Source organism: Pogona vitticeps, chromosome 3 (assembly GCF_051106095.1).
Source record: "Pogona vitticeps strain Pit_001003342236 chromosome 3, PviZW2.1, whole genome shotgun sequence".
In the NCBI taxonomy this organism is placed as follows: domain Eukaryota; kingdom Metazoa; phylum Chordata; class Lepidosauria; order Squamata; family Agamidae; genus Pogona; species Pogona vitticeps.
The window spans coordinates 220,429,375-220,445,547 of NC_135785.1; the positions used below are offsets into that span (position 1 = coordinate 220,429,375).

Sequence of the window (16,173 nt, forward strand, 5' to 3'; positions counted from 1 at the left end):
ATATTCCTATCAAGGATTTTTTTCCTGGATGGGATGTGGATTCAAAATGTTCTACAGATTTTAAGCAAGAACTACTGGTGACAAGAACAATTTGTACTCTATTAATCTGTCTGTGGCGTCTGTTCTCTTGTAGGCAACCCCCGCCTCTCCACCCTTATTGATCTATTTCTTTACTTTCCTGTGTGAGCATGATTTGTAAAGAATGCCTGATGTAAGTCTCGCAAGTATTGTTATCTGAAGAAAATATCTTAGGGCTTTGCTGTAAACAATGAATCATGGGATATGCTCTGTCACCATTGCACATAGTAATTAGAGCCACATAGGAATATGTACCAGTGAATTGGTTTCTGGAATTTTAGATTAGGCATCCTTCAGTCTCAAAAGACTATGGTAACGTGCTCTGTATGGAGGACTTGTGGCTGAGGAGGCTAATTCGAGAGTGACAATCCCTTCTACACTGAAGACAAATCCAATCTGTCCCCTGTCCAGCTCCCTGATTTTGTCGCTTTCGTGACTGCCTCTTTGCCTCGGCCTGCTGAGGCTCTTCAAATTGGGAGAGGCCGTGATGCCTGTTGCATACATGCACTGGTGTCCAGGAAACAAGGGTACTACAGTGTTCTGGACACAGTTGATGATGGGGACGAAACAAAATGGAATTGTGAAATTTCTCAGATACAGTGGTGCCCCGCATAGCAACGTTAATGCATTCCGGATTAATCGTCGCTATCCGGAAACATTGCTAAACGGAACAAGAAAGCCCATAGAAATGCATTAAAACACGATTAATGCGTTCCTATGGGCTTAAAACTCACCGTTGAGTGAAGATCCTCCATAGGGGTGGCCATTTTCGGTGCCTCTAAAGTGAGGCAACACAGTGGGCACCCATTTTGGAACCGCCGATCAGCTGGCTGAAAATGGGGCCTTTGGCATTTTCCCCCAGCTGAGTGGCGGGAGCTTCGAAGCCCTGCTGCTCAGCTGGGGGAAAATGTCGGCGGTCGGTCAGCGGTGACTTTGGAAGGACCCTGAAGCCACCGCCGACCGCCGACATTTGCCTTCCAAGCTCTCAAAGGGCTCCCCCCCCCGACATTGGGGAAAGCCCTTTGAGAGCTCGGAAGGCTCTCAGTGGCAGCGGCGGCAGGGGGTGTCCGGATGGCTTCCAGGCAAAGCACTGGAAGCCATCCGGACCCCCCTACCCTGCCCCCACCGCCGGGAGCCGCGCCTGCCTATCCCAGCCATGCTCGGACTCCTGGGAATCGGTGCATGGCTGGGATAGGTGGGCGCGGCGCAGTTCCAAGGAGAAATGCCAGATCGGCTCCTGCCTTCCTTCCCCACCGGGCACCTCCTCCGCTGCTCCAAGCACAATCGGGGCAGTCCTTTGGGAGGAGCCGGGCTGCGGGGAAAAAAGGCAGAAGCTGATCTGATCTTTCCCCCCTACCATCGGGCACAGCGCTTTCGAAGAAGCCTCCCGGTGGGGGAAAAAGACCGGATCGGCTTCAGCCTTCCTTCACCGCAGCCCGGCTCCTCCCGAAGGGCTGCCCCGATTGTGATTGCAGCAGCAGCAGCCGAGGAGGTGCCCGGTGGGAGAGAAGGCAGGAGCCAATCTGGCCTTTCTCCTCCACTGGGCACCTCCTCCGCTGCTGCAAGCACAATCGGGGCAGCCAGGTGGCGGGGCAGAAAGGCAGGAGCCGATCCGGTCTTTTTCCCCCACTGGGAGGCTTCTCCCAAAGTGCTGCGCCTGATGGTGGGGGAGAAAGACTGGATCGGCTCCTGCCTTTCTGCCCCGCCGCCCAGCTGCTCCCAACATCACTAAGCGAAAATCGCCCATAGGGAACATCCGAAAAAGCCATCGCTAAGTGAATTCATTAAACGAAGCAATCGTTAAGCGAGGCACCACTGTACGTCTTCCATCAGTGCAGATCATGATGACACTGACTTAACTCAGAAGAGATGAAACATGAGTTGATGGGAATCAAAGAACATCTATGCTAGATCTGTCATTAAAATGCTGGCATTTTCAGACCTATGTAGCTACTTGTTGAAGTACTGTTAATCTGAATATTCAACTTGCATATACAGTGGTACCTCGCATTACGTTAATTCGTTCCAGCGAAATCTCTATCTTACGAAAACGTCATAATGCGAAATTAAAAAGTCCATAGAAACGCATTAAAATGCAATTAATGCGTTCCTAGGGGCTTGAAACTCACCGTCCAGGGAAGATCCTCCAAAGGCGGCAATTTTTGCTGCCTGTGCAGCGAGGAATCCGTCCCAGAAAAGAGCGGGGAGCCATGTTTTTTACCTGGTGGCCATTTTGAAACCACCGATCAGCTAGCCGAAAATCATCGCTTTGCAAGAATCGGTTCCCAAAGCAGGGAACCGATCATCGCAAAGCGAAATTCCCCCATAGGAAACATCGTTTTGCGATCGCTTTTGCGATCACAAAACCTTCAATGCAAAGCAATTTCATTGTAAAACGGAGCGCTCATAATGCGAGGCACCACTGTACTGCTACATATTCCTGGAATATTTAAGGATAAGGAAAACCTAAGAAAACTAAGCAGCCAGCTGTGGGATAACATTCTCATATAGCCTGCTCACCTTTTTGATTGTCTGGGAGTCTATAAAGCTTCTACATTAATAGAATTAAGAGAGCATCAAAAGTATCATTTTTTATGTCCCGCATCTACAAATGTTTCTCATCACATACACTTCTGCTATTGTGTCTGATATACTGTATTCAAAACTACTGCTGGTGGATTCAGGGAAAGCAGTCAGGAATTATTTAATCTAGAAGAGACTCTTAGACTGTCAGCATAAATGTATTATTGCACCCCTATAAGGAGTTTCTTTAGCAGATCTCATAGTTCCTTGGAATATGTTTAGTGGAATAACATGAATATGGTCAATAGAATAGATCAGAGTTGGAAATCTGACTCTCAAACTCCACATACATAATCTTGAAGATGGTTTTGATGACCACAGCACCTCTTCTGTCAGCATGACTATAATGCAGGACTGGTTTTCGGACTGTTGATGGCATTATATTCTGTTAAGTTATGATTATAAAACATGTCAGACTTAATGTGTAGCCTGCATAATTAACTTGTAAACTACCCAGAGTGTGCTTTAAGACCTATGGGGCAGCATATAAGCACCATATTTTGTTTTTTTTGCTTTAACCATCTCAGAGTGCTAAAGGAAAATCCTGTACAAGAGTCCAGTGTTGTACTGCTAAAGTCAGGAGGAGCCACTTAAGAATTTAGTTTGAGAATTGCTGAAAGGATCATTGCCACCAGTTGCAGAGTGTGGAACAAAGTGTGGAACACTAATTTAAAATTTACTGTTGAAGGAAATACATTACAGGAAACCTATAACACATTACTTCCACATTCTGGCATGCTGGCACTCCATTAGATTGTGTGGTCCAAGCAGGCCTTGGGGCAGTCCACTGTGTACTTCAAACTTTATCCTACTGCCAATCTGACAGCTGAAAAAGAGATGAGTGCATGGTACCTTTGAGAATGAGGTTTACTGTGAGCTATTGGAAGAAGGGCCCCTCTCTCTCCTTTTCTTCCCTATTTATTCCCCAAACAGTGCCAAGTCTCAAGGCAGGGACTGGACTCATGAACTTGCAAAAGGTACAAAATGGGATAGTGGTGGAGAAGAGAGGGTGCTGGAACAGTGGAGAGCAGCAGCGACAAAACAGAATAATTAATAAATCAATTGGATGCGGTAGCTAAAGGACCGTGGGTGAGATCAGACAGGCATTTGTCACGTAGTTTGGTCCGGCTTCAAAATAGTCTTGCCACTTGCCTTAAAAGAGGCAGGGAGAGGAAGTTTTGCATTTCTTTTTAATTGTTGCTAGTGCATCAGCAATGCTTTGAAAGGGCTCTTTTTTTAAAAAAAAGGGGCTCTTTTTAAAAAAAAAGGCATTTCAAAGCATTGCTGATGTACTGTGTCAGTTACAATGATAATCATGTGCTGTCAAGTCAGTTCTGACTAATGGCAACTCTTTTCAGGGTTTTCCAAGTAGAGAGTACAGTACTCAGAAGTGGTCTACCATTCCCTTCTTCTGGGACTATTATCATGAGTTCAGCCGAAGATCCGGAACCTGAGGGGTTAACTACAGCTGAGGAGAATGCTGAGTGATAAGAAGCACAGACAGCTGAATCGCCACCAGATTCTCCTTCCCCAGTAGCCAGGATAAGGGCTAGACTTCAGCAAAGACTTATCACGCAAAGGTCAGAGGATTGCCTGAATGCTGCCCGCAGAAACATCCAGTCAGCCAGTCCTGAGTTTTGACAGGATGAAAGGCTTCCAGGAGTTCAATTACTGTTTTCTATATAATCAGCTCCCAGATGGCTAGGAAGCTTGTGGAAGCAACAAGTCAAATCTCTGGCTCGCATCCACGCTCCTGACCACCTTGAACCTTGTTCTCTGGACCCTTGGCTTTGGACTGACTTCTGACTATGGTTTGTGTTTTGGCTTTGGCATCTGTCTTGCATCTTCTGGACTTCTGATATTGGACTGGCTTATTGGACTTTTGTCTATTGAAACCCCTGGGAATGTGACAAAGATACAGCAAAATTTTGGCGACTGCTCACATCAGCAGAAGGGAGGTTTTGCCATGATCTGGATTCTTGTGTAACCACTGAATGTTGGGAAGAGTATTACTTCAAATTATTCAAAGAGCCACCCTCTACTAGTGAAATATCTCTACCTCTAATATCCCCCAGTGATCTAACAATGTGGCCTCCAGTCACAATTAAGGAAATAAAATCATTGATTTCAACAATCAAGAGCAATAAAGCTCCTGGGGAAAATTTCATCCCTCCTGGATATACTTAACTCTTTTCAGGGCTGGTGGGCCCTGACTCTAGCTACCCTATTTACTTATATAGATATGGTAGGTGGCACCCCTAGAGAATGGTCATCTTCACTTGTTGTGCCAATCTATAAGGAAGGCGAGTGAAAAGACCCAGCCAATTACAGACCTATAAGTTTGCTTGATGTAATAGGCAAACTTTACGCAAGACATCTCCTTTTAAAATTGGAAGATTGGGTAATAGAATATAATCTTTTAGCTCCTGAACAGATTGATTTTAGGGAGGGGCATTCAACATTGGACCATATTTTTCTGCTTAACCATCTAATTAACAAATATGCTATCTTCAAGACAATTATATGTGGCATTTATTGACCCCAAAGCTGCTTTTGATTCCATCCCAAGAGGTCGTTTGTGGGGAAAACTTATACATCTTAAAATAGATACTAGATTGCTACAAAGAATCAAAGACCTCCATACTGATACTTTCCTAAAGGTCAGAGCCAGCATTTCTGGTCAACTATCTAACATAGTTAAAACATCTAAAGGTGTCCATCAGGGCTGTATCCTAGCTCCATTGCTTTTCAATTTGTACATCAATGATATGGTAGCCAGGTTAACTGCAGTGCAATTTTTCCCTGTAAGAGTAGGTGGAAAGTTTATTTAAATATTACTCTATTCAGATGATACCTTGCTAATATCCCACACACAAATAGGTCTTAGAAGATTATTAAAATAATTCAGTAATCATTGCAAGGAGAACTCAATGTTAATTATGAGAAAACCAAAAATATGGTTTTCAATAGAAGACCTCAGGCACATAAATGGACAGTGGATGGGAGAATATTGGAACAGGTAACTCACTTTAAATATTTAGGCGTGATGTTTTATCAGTCAGGTTCCTGGGCATTTCAGATTGATTTTACAAAGCAGAAATTCAAAAAAGCCATGTTTGGTGTACTTAGATTCTGTAGAACTAGAGGAGGATATTTGATTCCTCCCACTCGTGAAATTTATAAAACCAAGTTACTCCCCCAGATTCTGTATGGTGCTGAAATATGGGGAATTGGAAACTTATACCCATCAGAAGTAACCCAAAATAGATTTGCCCAACTATTGATGGCAGTACCTCCCTCAACTCCCTCAGTGCTTAGATTAGAATTGGCAATAATGTTAATACTGCAATGACACTACTCAACAAATCAATAATTAACTATTGGCTGAAAATTTTGTTTACCATTCACTCAGAATATTTAACATCATCATATGGGGAAATGAATTTTGGAACATGGAAATCCTCCATACTGCAACTAGTAGCCAAACTAGATTTTCAGAAGAGTATGTAAGGCACCGTGATCTGTCTGCAGCAAAAAGCTCATTAAAGCAGAGATTATTTGACCTCTGTTACCAGACAGATATAGGTTTGCTAGGCACTCTAAAAAGAGCCATTTTATAAGATTATTTCATATTCGCCTCGATACTTGGCGGGACGCCTACTTCCACCAAGTTCTACCCGTGTCACTCGCGCGAGTCAGGAGGTGAGGCCGAGGAGCCTAACGCCGAGGGAGGCCCGGAAAGAAAAGACAAGAAATCGGGCTTTCTCGGCGGTGGCTCCTCGCCTCTGGAATAACCTTCCCCCTGACATCCGCACGGCTCCCTCGCTGGGTATTTTTAAAAATCAATTTAAAACACTGATGTTTCAGCAGGCCTTCCCTGCCAATTCCTGATCTTTCCTCTTTTTTCTCTCCCCTCGTCTTTGTCCCACCTTGTCTAAGTTTTTCCCCTTATTTAATATTTTTTTAATCATATTGTAATTACACTTGTTGTAAGCCCCCTAGAGTGGTCTTAAGTGGCTAGATATGCGGGATATTAAATAAATAAATAAATAAATAAATCTGCCTTCTTATTTTGCCGATTTAGTGAGCTTCGACCGTAGAAAAGCCTTCACTCAGGCACGTCTTGATATGTTGCCGCTTGCTAGCTTAAAAGGGCGCTACACACAAATTTCATACTATGAGAGAGTTTGTTCTTGCGACCAAAAATCAGTTGAGAACTTACTACATGTTGTGTTTTAATGTCCCTTATTCACGACCCACCGTGAAAGGCTCCTTAAGCCTATCTTGGAAAAATATCCTGGAAGACCTGTCCAGGAAAAGCTCAGGATCCTACTCTCAGACAAAGATAAATTTATTACATTTCAAATGGCAAGGTTTATATCTATACTTATGAAAATGAAACTTGTAATCTCCACTACAACTAATCAAGTGGTTATTTAGGTTCATGTATCCTTGGGGTTCCCCCTTCTGCGATCGATGCTTGTTATTGGCATCAGATACTGTCTATCAACTGCCTTCACTTAGTTTTCCTTAGGGTTCTTTTATTTATTTATTTATTTTTTGACGTTACAGTTTTTAGCTGTGATAGAAATCTAACTTGATTTGGGTTTTCCCCCTCATACTATAGTGTATTGAATTGTACTGTGTTGTATTGTTTTTATTTGATGTACAGTACTTTGCAATGGCCTGTGTGCCACGCAATAAACTTATATGTGTTTGACTGGTAAAATTTTTGACTGACTGGCGAGACATTCTAAAATTTTTCAAGCCCTGATGATACTTGTTTAATTCTTTTTTAAAGATTTATATACTTAGTGTTTTTTTTAGCTTTTAAATATTGCCTTTTTAATTATGTAAGCTGCACTGGGTCCTTTCAAGGAGAAAAGTAGGGTAAAGATATTAATATTGGGACATTTAAAAGGGATGCGTATTTGTGCAACCAAAATTGTTTAAAATGATCTTTGGATACTTTTTCCTCTTTTTGCTATATATTGGGAAGTTTCTAGAGTAGCGTAGAAACAGAGGGGTGGTAGAGATTGCAGAGGGGCTGGAAGTACTATCCCAATTACTGCTCTCTTATCTCACCAGCCGTCAGCAGAGCTCTTGTGGAGTTGCTGTGCCTTTTGGAAGCAGCACAGCCAATTCCAAAACTGACTGCTCACAATGTTTTATTGTTGTTGCTTGTATCCACTCCACCCCATGGTCTCCTGCCTGCCTGTCCTCATCTGTAGTAAGGATTTTCTGCTGCTCCCTCCATCTATCTTCTTCTCACCTGGTGTAACCTCTCATCACCATGTCCTATAGCAAATTCTACTACCTTCCTCTCTGCTGCTGAGCATTCCCACACAACAGCTGGCTTTAGCCAGCAGAAATAACTATGGTTTTCCATCTGGTGCTTGGCCCACTGGTAAAGATATAGAGGTATAAGTGCTTTCTCAAAATCAAAAGAAGGTATAATACCAAAAAGTTTGAAAACCTGAGATCAATTTGTAGCTAAAGAAAAAAAAATCAAACAGTACAAAATAGCACCTTTCATTTCCTGTGCTTACTTCATTTTTTAAAAAATTCTACCTCTATGGTACCATGTTTCCCCAAAAATAAGACAGGGTCATATTAATTTTTGCTCCAAAAAACACATTAGGGCTGATTTTCAGGGGATGTTTTATTTGTTTCATGTACAACAACCTACGTTTATTCAAATATAATCATGCCATCTTCTTCTGGTTGCAGCATAATGATGGAGGGCGGGGTTTCACTTAACTAGGGCTTATTTTTGGGGTAGGGCTTATATTAAGAGCATCCTGAAAAATCGTACTAGTGCTTATTTTCAGGTTAGGTCTTATTTTCAGGGAAACAGGGTATATATTCTTCTGTTTCACTTGTATGCCCTACCACATTTTCACATTTTATCTTTTTTTAATATAAATTTTCTCACAAATTATTGTGTGAACAGTGCTATATCTATAGTTTGTCTGTGAGATTGAAAAGAGAAGAATCAGGAAAAGAAATAAAAGATTAATCCTCACCCAAACCCTGCAAAATTAACATCTTTGCACAGAATTGGAAGGCAGGGACAAGCCAAGGCATATCATGAAATATGTCTGGATTTCTTCATGCAAATGAAAGCCACAATCCCAGAACCTACTAATTCCCTTTACAATGGCACATACTGCCAGAGTGTAGTTAAAGAAAAGAGTTGCTGGTGCTTTGTGTGAGAGAGTACAGGTGGACAGGGCTACTTCCTGCTTGGATATGCAAAGCGACTGGGATAAATCTGGATTCCTGGTGCTGTGCTTCACTTTGAAAAATCCCCAGCTTTGCTTCCCATGTATTCTCTCATAAATTCACATACAACTTCACTGAACGTTACAATGCTGATTATTCCTACAATTATTTCTAGCAACATGTCTCAATACCTTGTTAAAAAAAACAATTGAGCCAATGGCATTCCATTCACAGCAGTGCTAATCTGAAAGTGATTCCTGGGGATTCCCTCTCCCTCCCTATTTGTGTACTTACTGATGGAGAGTCATCTAAGGGCATCTTTGTGTAACACCATTATGCCTATATGGGTATACATGGGTGCAGGAAAATAACTGAACTCATACAATACGAACTATGAAAGCCATGAAGATGTAAATCTTACATGTATTGAGGTGTCAAATATTCTGCTGTGAACACTGATATTTTCCAGAGCAAAATAACATGGATACATCTCATAACAGCAAAACAGGTGATGCCAAACTGAGGAAACAGCAGAGTTTTATCTAATGAAATAGGAACAAGAAAGACCACTACTAGTCAATGAAGAAAGAGGGAAATTCTTCTCCAGGCAGTTAGAACTGATAAAATAAGAAATATAATGTACATGTCCCAGTGTAAGCACATCTTAGTGTTTTTGCTTCAGCAAATCCTTAAATTCCTCCCCGCAAAGATAGTAACAGAAATTACTTGTCAAGAATGTTGACACTTCCTTACGACTGAGAAGGACAGAAAAAAGCTCAGAGCACCACCACCAAGACCTTTGTGAACAGCTAGTGAAAACACAGACTGTTGCATCTCACCCTTACCCTCTATCTGCCTTTTGTACAGAGGCCCGTTGATTCTTGCAACTTCAAATCATGGGCATGCTATGCTGTGTTAATGAGAGCATCCATGATGAGCAGAACATCTCAGGTGAGCTGCCTACTGCCTGCCTTAACACAACACTCTTTATCTTTCCCATGTGTAAACCATAATCACAGCTTGAAAACAGAAGCAGAAGAGGGGATCAAGCACTAGCTCATATTGGCATGCTGCAGTTGCAACAAATGATATGTCAAAGCAGCTGGGTTGCATTTACTCTAGAAAGACAGAGGGATGGGAGTCAGCCTAGACTAGTGGGCTACATTTTCAGCAGGAAAAACAACAAACTATGGCTAAATGGGGTCCCTAAATAGTTAGATGCATATATGAACATCAGAGGGGGCTTCAGTGGGGCAGCCCCCAAACCTGGAGAGGAAAACCAACTAACTCTTCAATATTGGACATGCAGTAATCCAACTAGGGACTAGGATGAATGGCAAATTTGGGGGGGGGGGTTCTAGAGGAGTTACTCCCTATCCAAAAAACCTAAGTTAAATACAAGCTTTATACAGACAAATCTAGCGGGGAAATCTTGGCTCAGGACTCACTAGTTTCCTAGTGCTCAGACAATTGCAAAGAAAGGCAAGAATCTGAGAGTCAACTGAGTGATAATATTTGGACAGCCTCAACTCTCCCCATACAGATTCCTCCCCCACAATGTTGTATTCTATTGTATATATTACTCTGCATTAGTAACTGTGAGAACAGAAATAGGAGTAGTACTGATTCTGCCTGAATGAACAAGACGTTTATGTAAGATACACACACGAAATCTCTTTTTGGGAGCCCATGAAAATCCTGAACTTGCCCCTTCCTTCCTTATCCTCCCCCCTCCCCAATTCATATCTACGAGATGTGTGTCCTACTCTGAAGGATTCCCATGGGAAACAATCCCTGTTAAAATCACAACCACCAAATTTTTCTGTACAGCTCCTGATCCCTTGCTTCACTCCATGGCAACCCATACCCTAATTAAGCTTGCCTATTCTTATTCAAATTAAAATGAATTTTATTTTAGACAGAGAGGCAGTGTAAGAACACACTATGCTTTGAAATCAGCCACAGTGATAATTAAAATGGGTGTCTCAAACACACACACACACACACACACACACACACACACACAGAGAGAGAGAGAGAGAGAGAGAGAGACACTGTGTTTACCATTCAGTTACAATATTTTATATCTGTATCTCCCACTTGCAGAACAGCCCTGGACCCTTATACAACATTAAGGAAACAAGCACACACATTATAATGAATCAGACATAGGATCAGAAAAAAGTTAACTCTGAAGTTATTAACTTTAACAATGACATGGGAAGGCAAAGGTCTTACCTGTTACCCACAAGAATGCAGCCCAGCCTAACAAAACCCCGTCCATTTTGGTCATTCCCGACAAGAGAGGAACAGAAACGGGTAAGGGACAGAAAATAGGAGACACAGAATAAGGCTCCCTGCAACAAATCAGTTGGGAGCTAGAAGTCTTCTCTTCTCTCCCCGTTATCTGCCGGTCTTCCACCTCATGCAAAACTCAGCTTGTGAATAGGCAGAGTTCTGAATGGGAAATACCACTCTGTTAGGGGGAAACAAAGAAAGCATTGCTTTTCCCTGGTTAATCTCTTCCCTGCTGGTTTACTTATGAATCTTAAGCAAGGGAAAAATAACTATTAGCTAGCTTTACTCGTCATATAAAGCCCAGATTGAAAAAAAGAGTAAAGCTTCTTATGTTTTAACTTCTCTCCTCCCCTGACATCAGAATTCTAAGACTAAAGGAGTTTCTAAATCACATGGCTGTCCACAGAAGCTATCTAGGAACACCAGAGTTCATCACTAGACAACCTTAATATTAAAGAACAAATGGATTGACTGAGAGAGTCTTATTAAAAGAAACCAATTATATTTAAAAAGCATCTGGGTAGAATTTTAAAAGAAAGAAGAAGTGAAGCTCAAAGGGAAGAAAAGGCATGTGAATCAATTTTTTCAGGAGTTCAAGGATATTTGTAGTTGCGAAAAGAGAACCTCTCATTTAATCTTTTCACAATGTGCACACAGACGCATACAAAAGCATTAAGTTGTTGTCATGTACAGTCAAGTAGTTTCCAAATTATGCTGACTCTAATACTTCAAGTCAAGAGATGTGAGACGTTGAAGGAATAATTTATTGCAGCCACTTCCCAGTAAGTTTCCATGGCTGAGTGGGAATTTGAACCCTGGTCTCATAAGTCCTAGTCCAACACTCAATCCACTATACCACACTGGCTATTTAATATAAAACTAAAATAACATGCATTAATGAAGAAACCCCATACTTATTATTCATTTATCATTCCGTTACTGAAATCTGTGTAATAAGTCAGGCCCATTGAATAAATGGAACTTACAAAGGAGCTGATTCACCAAATTCCCACTGATTCAATGGACATTCGCTAGTTGTGACTTAAATATGCTAAGCATCAGGATTTCAACCACTAAGAATATTTCTGTGAATATAGTTATTAGGGAAGACACCTGTTTAATTCAAACTTCTAGATTAAATATGCAAACTATAAAACAACATTAGCAGGATACCATGTCAATTAGGATGTGAAATATGTTCTGTGTATTTTGTATAGATTCACCAATACTCAAAATAGAATAATTTTAATATTATACAAGCAAGAGGTGTTGATGATTGCAAGAGTAACTGGTGAAAGTACTAATTATGAGGAGGATGCTCTGGCTTTCCTGAGAGGGCCATCTGCAATGGTCCTGTGCCAGTGCCCCCTCCCTGGACTTCAGGAAGACCTTGGCAACAGGGCAGTCTGAAAGCATGGTCTCAGGTGGAAGGAGGAAGATTCCAATGAGCCACCCCTGTGGAGTGGGACAGAGGCCAATCCTGCTTCACAGGAACTACGCTTAAAGGAGCTGGAAAGGAAAGGGGGAAATTACTCAGACTGATTCAGATAATGCATTTGCTCCCCTAAATATACTCAATGGTACACTAATGATACCAATAAATTTAGTGCTAATCCACTAACAGGCAAATTAACAAAAAACAAACATCCAATACAGATCTTTCTCTAAAGGAGTTCCTCAGTTTTTAAAAGCTGTTTTGAAAACAGGCATTTCAAAAGTAAATTAGCAGTGGGTGATCCTCTGCTGAAAAAGAATCGGAACAGAAGCTTTCAATTATAGCACCAATCTACTAAAATAAGAAAAAATATACAGCACAGGGTATCATTTTAAAAGTGTTGCTTCAAGGTTTCTGAAAGTTTTTTAAACCATTCTTTTAAAAGAAAGTGATTTGTTCAAGAAAAGAAATTTGGGGATCTTTTTTAATTCCTAAAAATGTGGCTTAAAACTCTGGTAGGACCATGCTCATTCAGGACGAACCAGCACAAACAGGTGAGGAAGAAATGCTGCATTTGGATGAGTCACCTTCTTTCAATAAAAATCAGAGCAATAATGGAGTTATTTAGATATATATTTCCCAAAGGCTAGTTTCCTGTCTTATAATAAAATATTGTAGATAAAACATCATACAAGATATAGTCTTAGCAGCACAAAAATATAAAATGAGATTTTGCTTTTACTTTCCCCCTTTTTGATCAAATATAAATACCTACTCTTAGCCCCATTTTAGAAGAAACCTGTTGGTAGTTTCCCAACTATAAACACAGTTTGTACTTAAAACACTAGCATAAGTATTTGATTCGTGTTTTCTACTTTTCTTTTTCTTCCTGCAATGGGAAGCAAACTTGGCACTGATTTGTTGAAAATAAACACTGACTCATTGCTAAGGAAAAAGATTTCCAATTCAAGGAAACAGCATTGTTCTTCATGAAATTCTGATCTCTTTTCATTTCAAAACAAGCTTATATTTTGGGTGTACGCTAGATAGGCTCAGTATGTGCAAATGAATAATCTCTCTTTAGCGCAGGCCACAATTCACTCCAGATGAGACCTTTAATCTCCTTTCTAACATCTGCTTAAAAGTTAACTTTTGAGAGTCTTCTGGCACCTTTGAGATTAACAAGTTTTATCCGTCATGAACTTCTTCAGAAAATGCTCAAGCCCCAGCTTTATATTCATATTACTGAATATAATGGGACTGCAAGATAATAGAATGAGATATAGAAAATTACAATTGTCTGTATTATTACAGTGTTGTGCATGGCTTAGATTATTTTTCAAACAGCAATTTGCTATAGAGTATGAATCAAAACAGGAGAATTCTGTCTTCAGCTAAACCAGGCATACTCGTCAAAGCAGAAAATCTTGCTTTAACACCTCAAAAATAATTGCCTTGTGTAACTAAACTTAATATTACCAGGATGTTTATGCTAACCAGTCTTTAGTTTATGACCAGAGTTGATACTACAGTTATTATAGTTTCATCCTGCCACACCTGGGGTACTAGAACCAGTGTGCATGTAAATCAGTGGCAAGCATATTGTACTCATATTATATATCTGAAAACATAGGCTGTTTCCAAAAGCTTATGCTAAATGAAACTTGTAAGTCCTAAAGGTGTCACAAGATGCTTTGGTTTTTCTTCACAGCTACTTCTTGGACATTTTTGAAAAACAGAGTTCCACAGACTTCCCTATGGAGGCATAAACACTTGTCAGGAGAAATAATAAGTACCTGTTTGACACTTTCTACACGGAAGTACAGCAATAAGCTATCTTTCTCCATAGTATGTCCCAATCAACAGTTATATGCTTGCCTCCTGTTTTAACTGATGGGGGGGGAGCACTAGTAATGAATTAGTAGAGAAATACAATGATCAAAATCTTGTTGCTTAGCGTAAATTGCACTACAGTAGGCCCATTAAATCAATAAGGATAAAATCCATTTATTCAAAAGAGTCTACTCTAACAACTACTTACTAGTAAGTTGCAATTAGAGTAGGCCCATTTGAATCAATTAAACGTACAAAGGGGTTGACTAGCTAAATCTCCATTGATTCAGTGGACTTATTCTAGTGTGATTTATTATACTGTACTAAGCAACAGGATTTTGGCCAGTGTTGCAGATTTTTTACATTGAGGTGACCCTTCTTAGGGACTTCAATGACAGTACAGACTAACGGATCTTGTCCTGACAAGACAAATGTAAAGGCTATAAGCCAAACCCTCTGTTTGTACTGTCTCAGTTGCACTCAAAATAGCAGAAACAACATTTTCTTAACTCAGGAGGGATCAACAGTTAAACATTTGTGATGTTTTCCCTCTCTTTATAGCAACAAATGCTATTATACTGTTTTCAGCGAAATTTAAACAATGTTGTATAAAACACTCCCAACTTACTAACCAATTATTTGGTAACAAATATAATCTAAAATTGGCCCAAGAAATACAGTTTTCCAGTTATTTAGCACAAATTGGCATGCTACAAACTACAGTTTAACCTTCAATCACTCTGGCCTCAACCATTTGCTAGCTCCAGTTGTCAACCAACGTGAAGGCTTCTTATTGGTTGAGTGCTGACAGCTGAGAGAGAGAAGAAAAAGAAAAGGAAAGTGTATGATACTATAACTCCTTTTATAGCCACCTTCAGTCCATTGATTGAGAGAAATGCTAAATAAATAAAATCAAAATACATACACACTATACAGAACATGAGAGATAATTGTGTAGGAAATTTACTGCATCAATATTGCACCTGTATGTACACATCAGTAAGGAAGAAAGTGGTACAAGAAATTGTCCCAGAGTACAGTAAACTATTGACTGGAGTCCTGTTCAACGAAGTACACTATAATATTACTCCTGCATAAATGTGGCAGCAGTTCCATCCTGGCAACAAGGACTGTACAATTGATCACACAGTCCCCATTTCGACTGACTGCACCAGCAGAAGTGCTTTGTAAATAGCATTCCGCCTAGGCACAATTCCAGCTGAGTTACCACTGGCAGATCATCCAATTGCACCTACATAGCTAAGATTTCAGCCACTGTCTGACTTAAGATGTAATAAAACAGCATGATATCCATGCCTGCACTTAATCATCCTTTAACATTTTGTTTGGAAAGTCCTTTTCCTTGTACAGTATTCTGCTGAACATCCATTCAGCAGTCTCAATTTACCTTGCAGCAATTTCCATAGAAACAGTGCTTTCTACGACATTTTTAGATGTGAGGCAATCCTCCACAAATAAATATCTCCAAATTGCTTCATTACATTCACTAAAGGGCAGCGAGTCACAAAAAGTACCATTTAATAATGCAGCAACTTTATATTATTCCACCAGTTTATTTAAGACGACTGTCAGGTGCCATAAAAGCTTTCCTCAGCTAGCGCTCTATTTCAGAATTTTTCTTTCCTCTCTTAGCACCTTCTCAACAAATTGCTACTGAAGCACTTAGTTACCGTGTCTCAACATACATTTGTTCCTGGCTG

The 16,173-nt window shown here is 40.5% G+C and overlaps 1 protein-coding gene across 6 annotated transcripts in view; it reads right to left on the reverse strand.

Annotated features, from left to right (window-relative positions):
• Positions 1–16,173, reverse strand: part of ILDR2 (immunoglobulin like domain containing receptor 2) — an 86,421-nt gene that overhangs the window by 60,335 nt on the left and 9,913 nt on the right. For 2 of the 6 annotated variants that reach the window (XM_020810698.3, XM_072993992.2), the window contains exon 1: positions 11,125–11,333. The exons of 2 other annotated variants lie outside the window; for them this stretch is intronic. In XM_020810698.3, coding sequence (XP_020666357.1) covers positions 11,125–11,179 — 55 coding nt within the window. In that variant the 5' untranslated portion in view covers positions 11,180–11,333. Of the gene's footprint in view, positions 1–11,124; positions 11,487–16,173 lie in introns of those variants that run through there. 2 more of the 6 variants (XM_072993991.2, XM_020810669.3) reach the window with 2 other exon arrangements.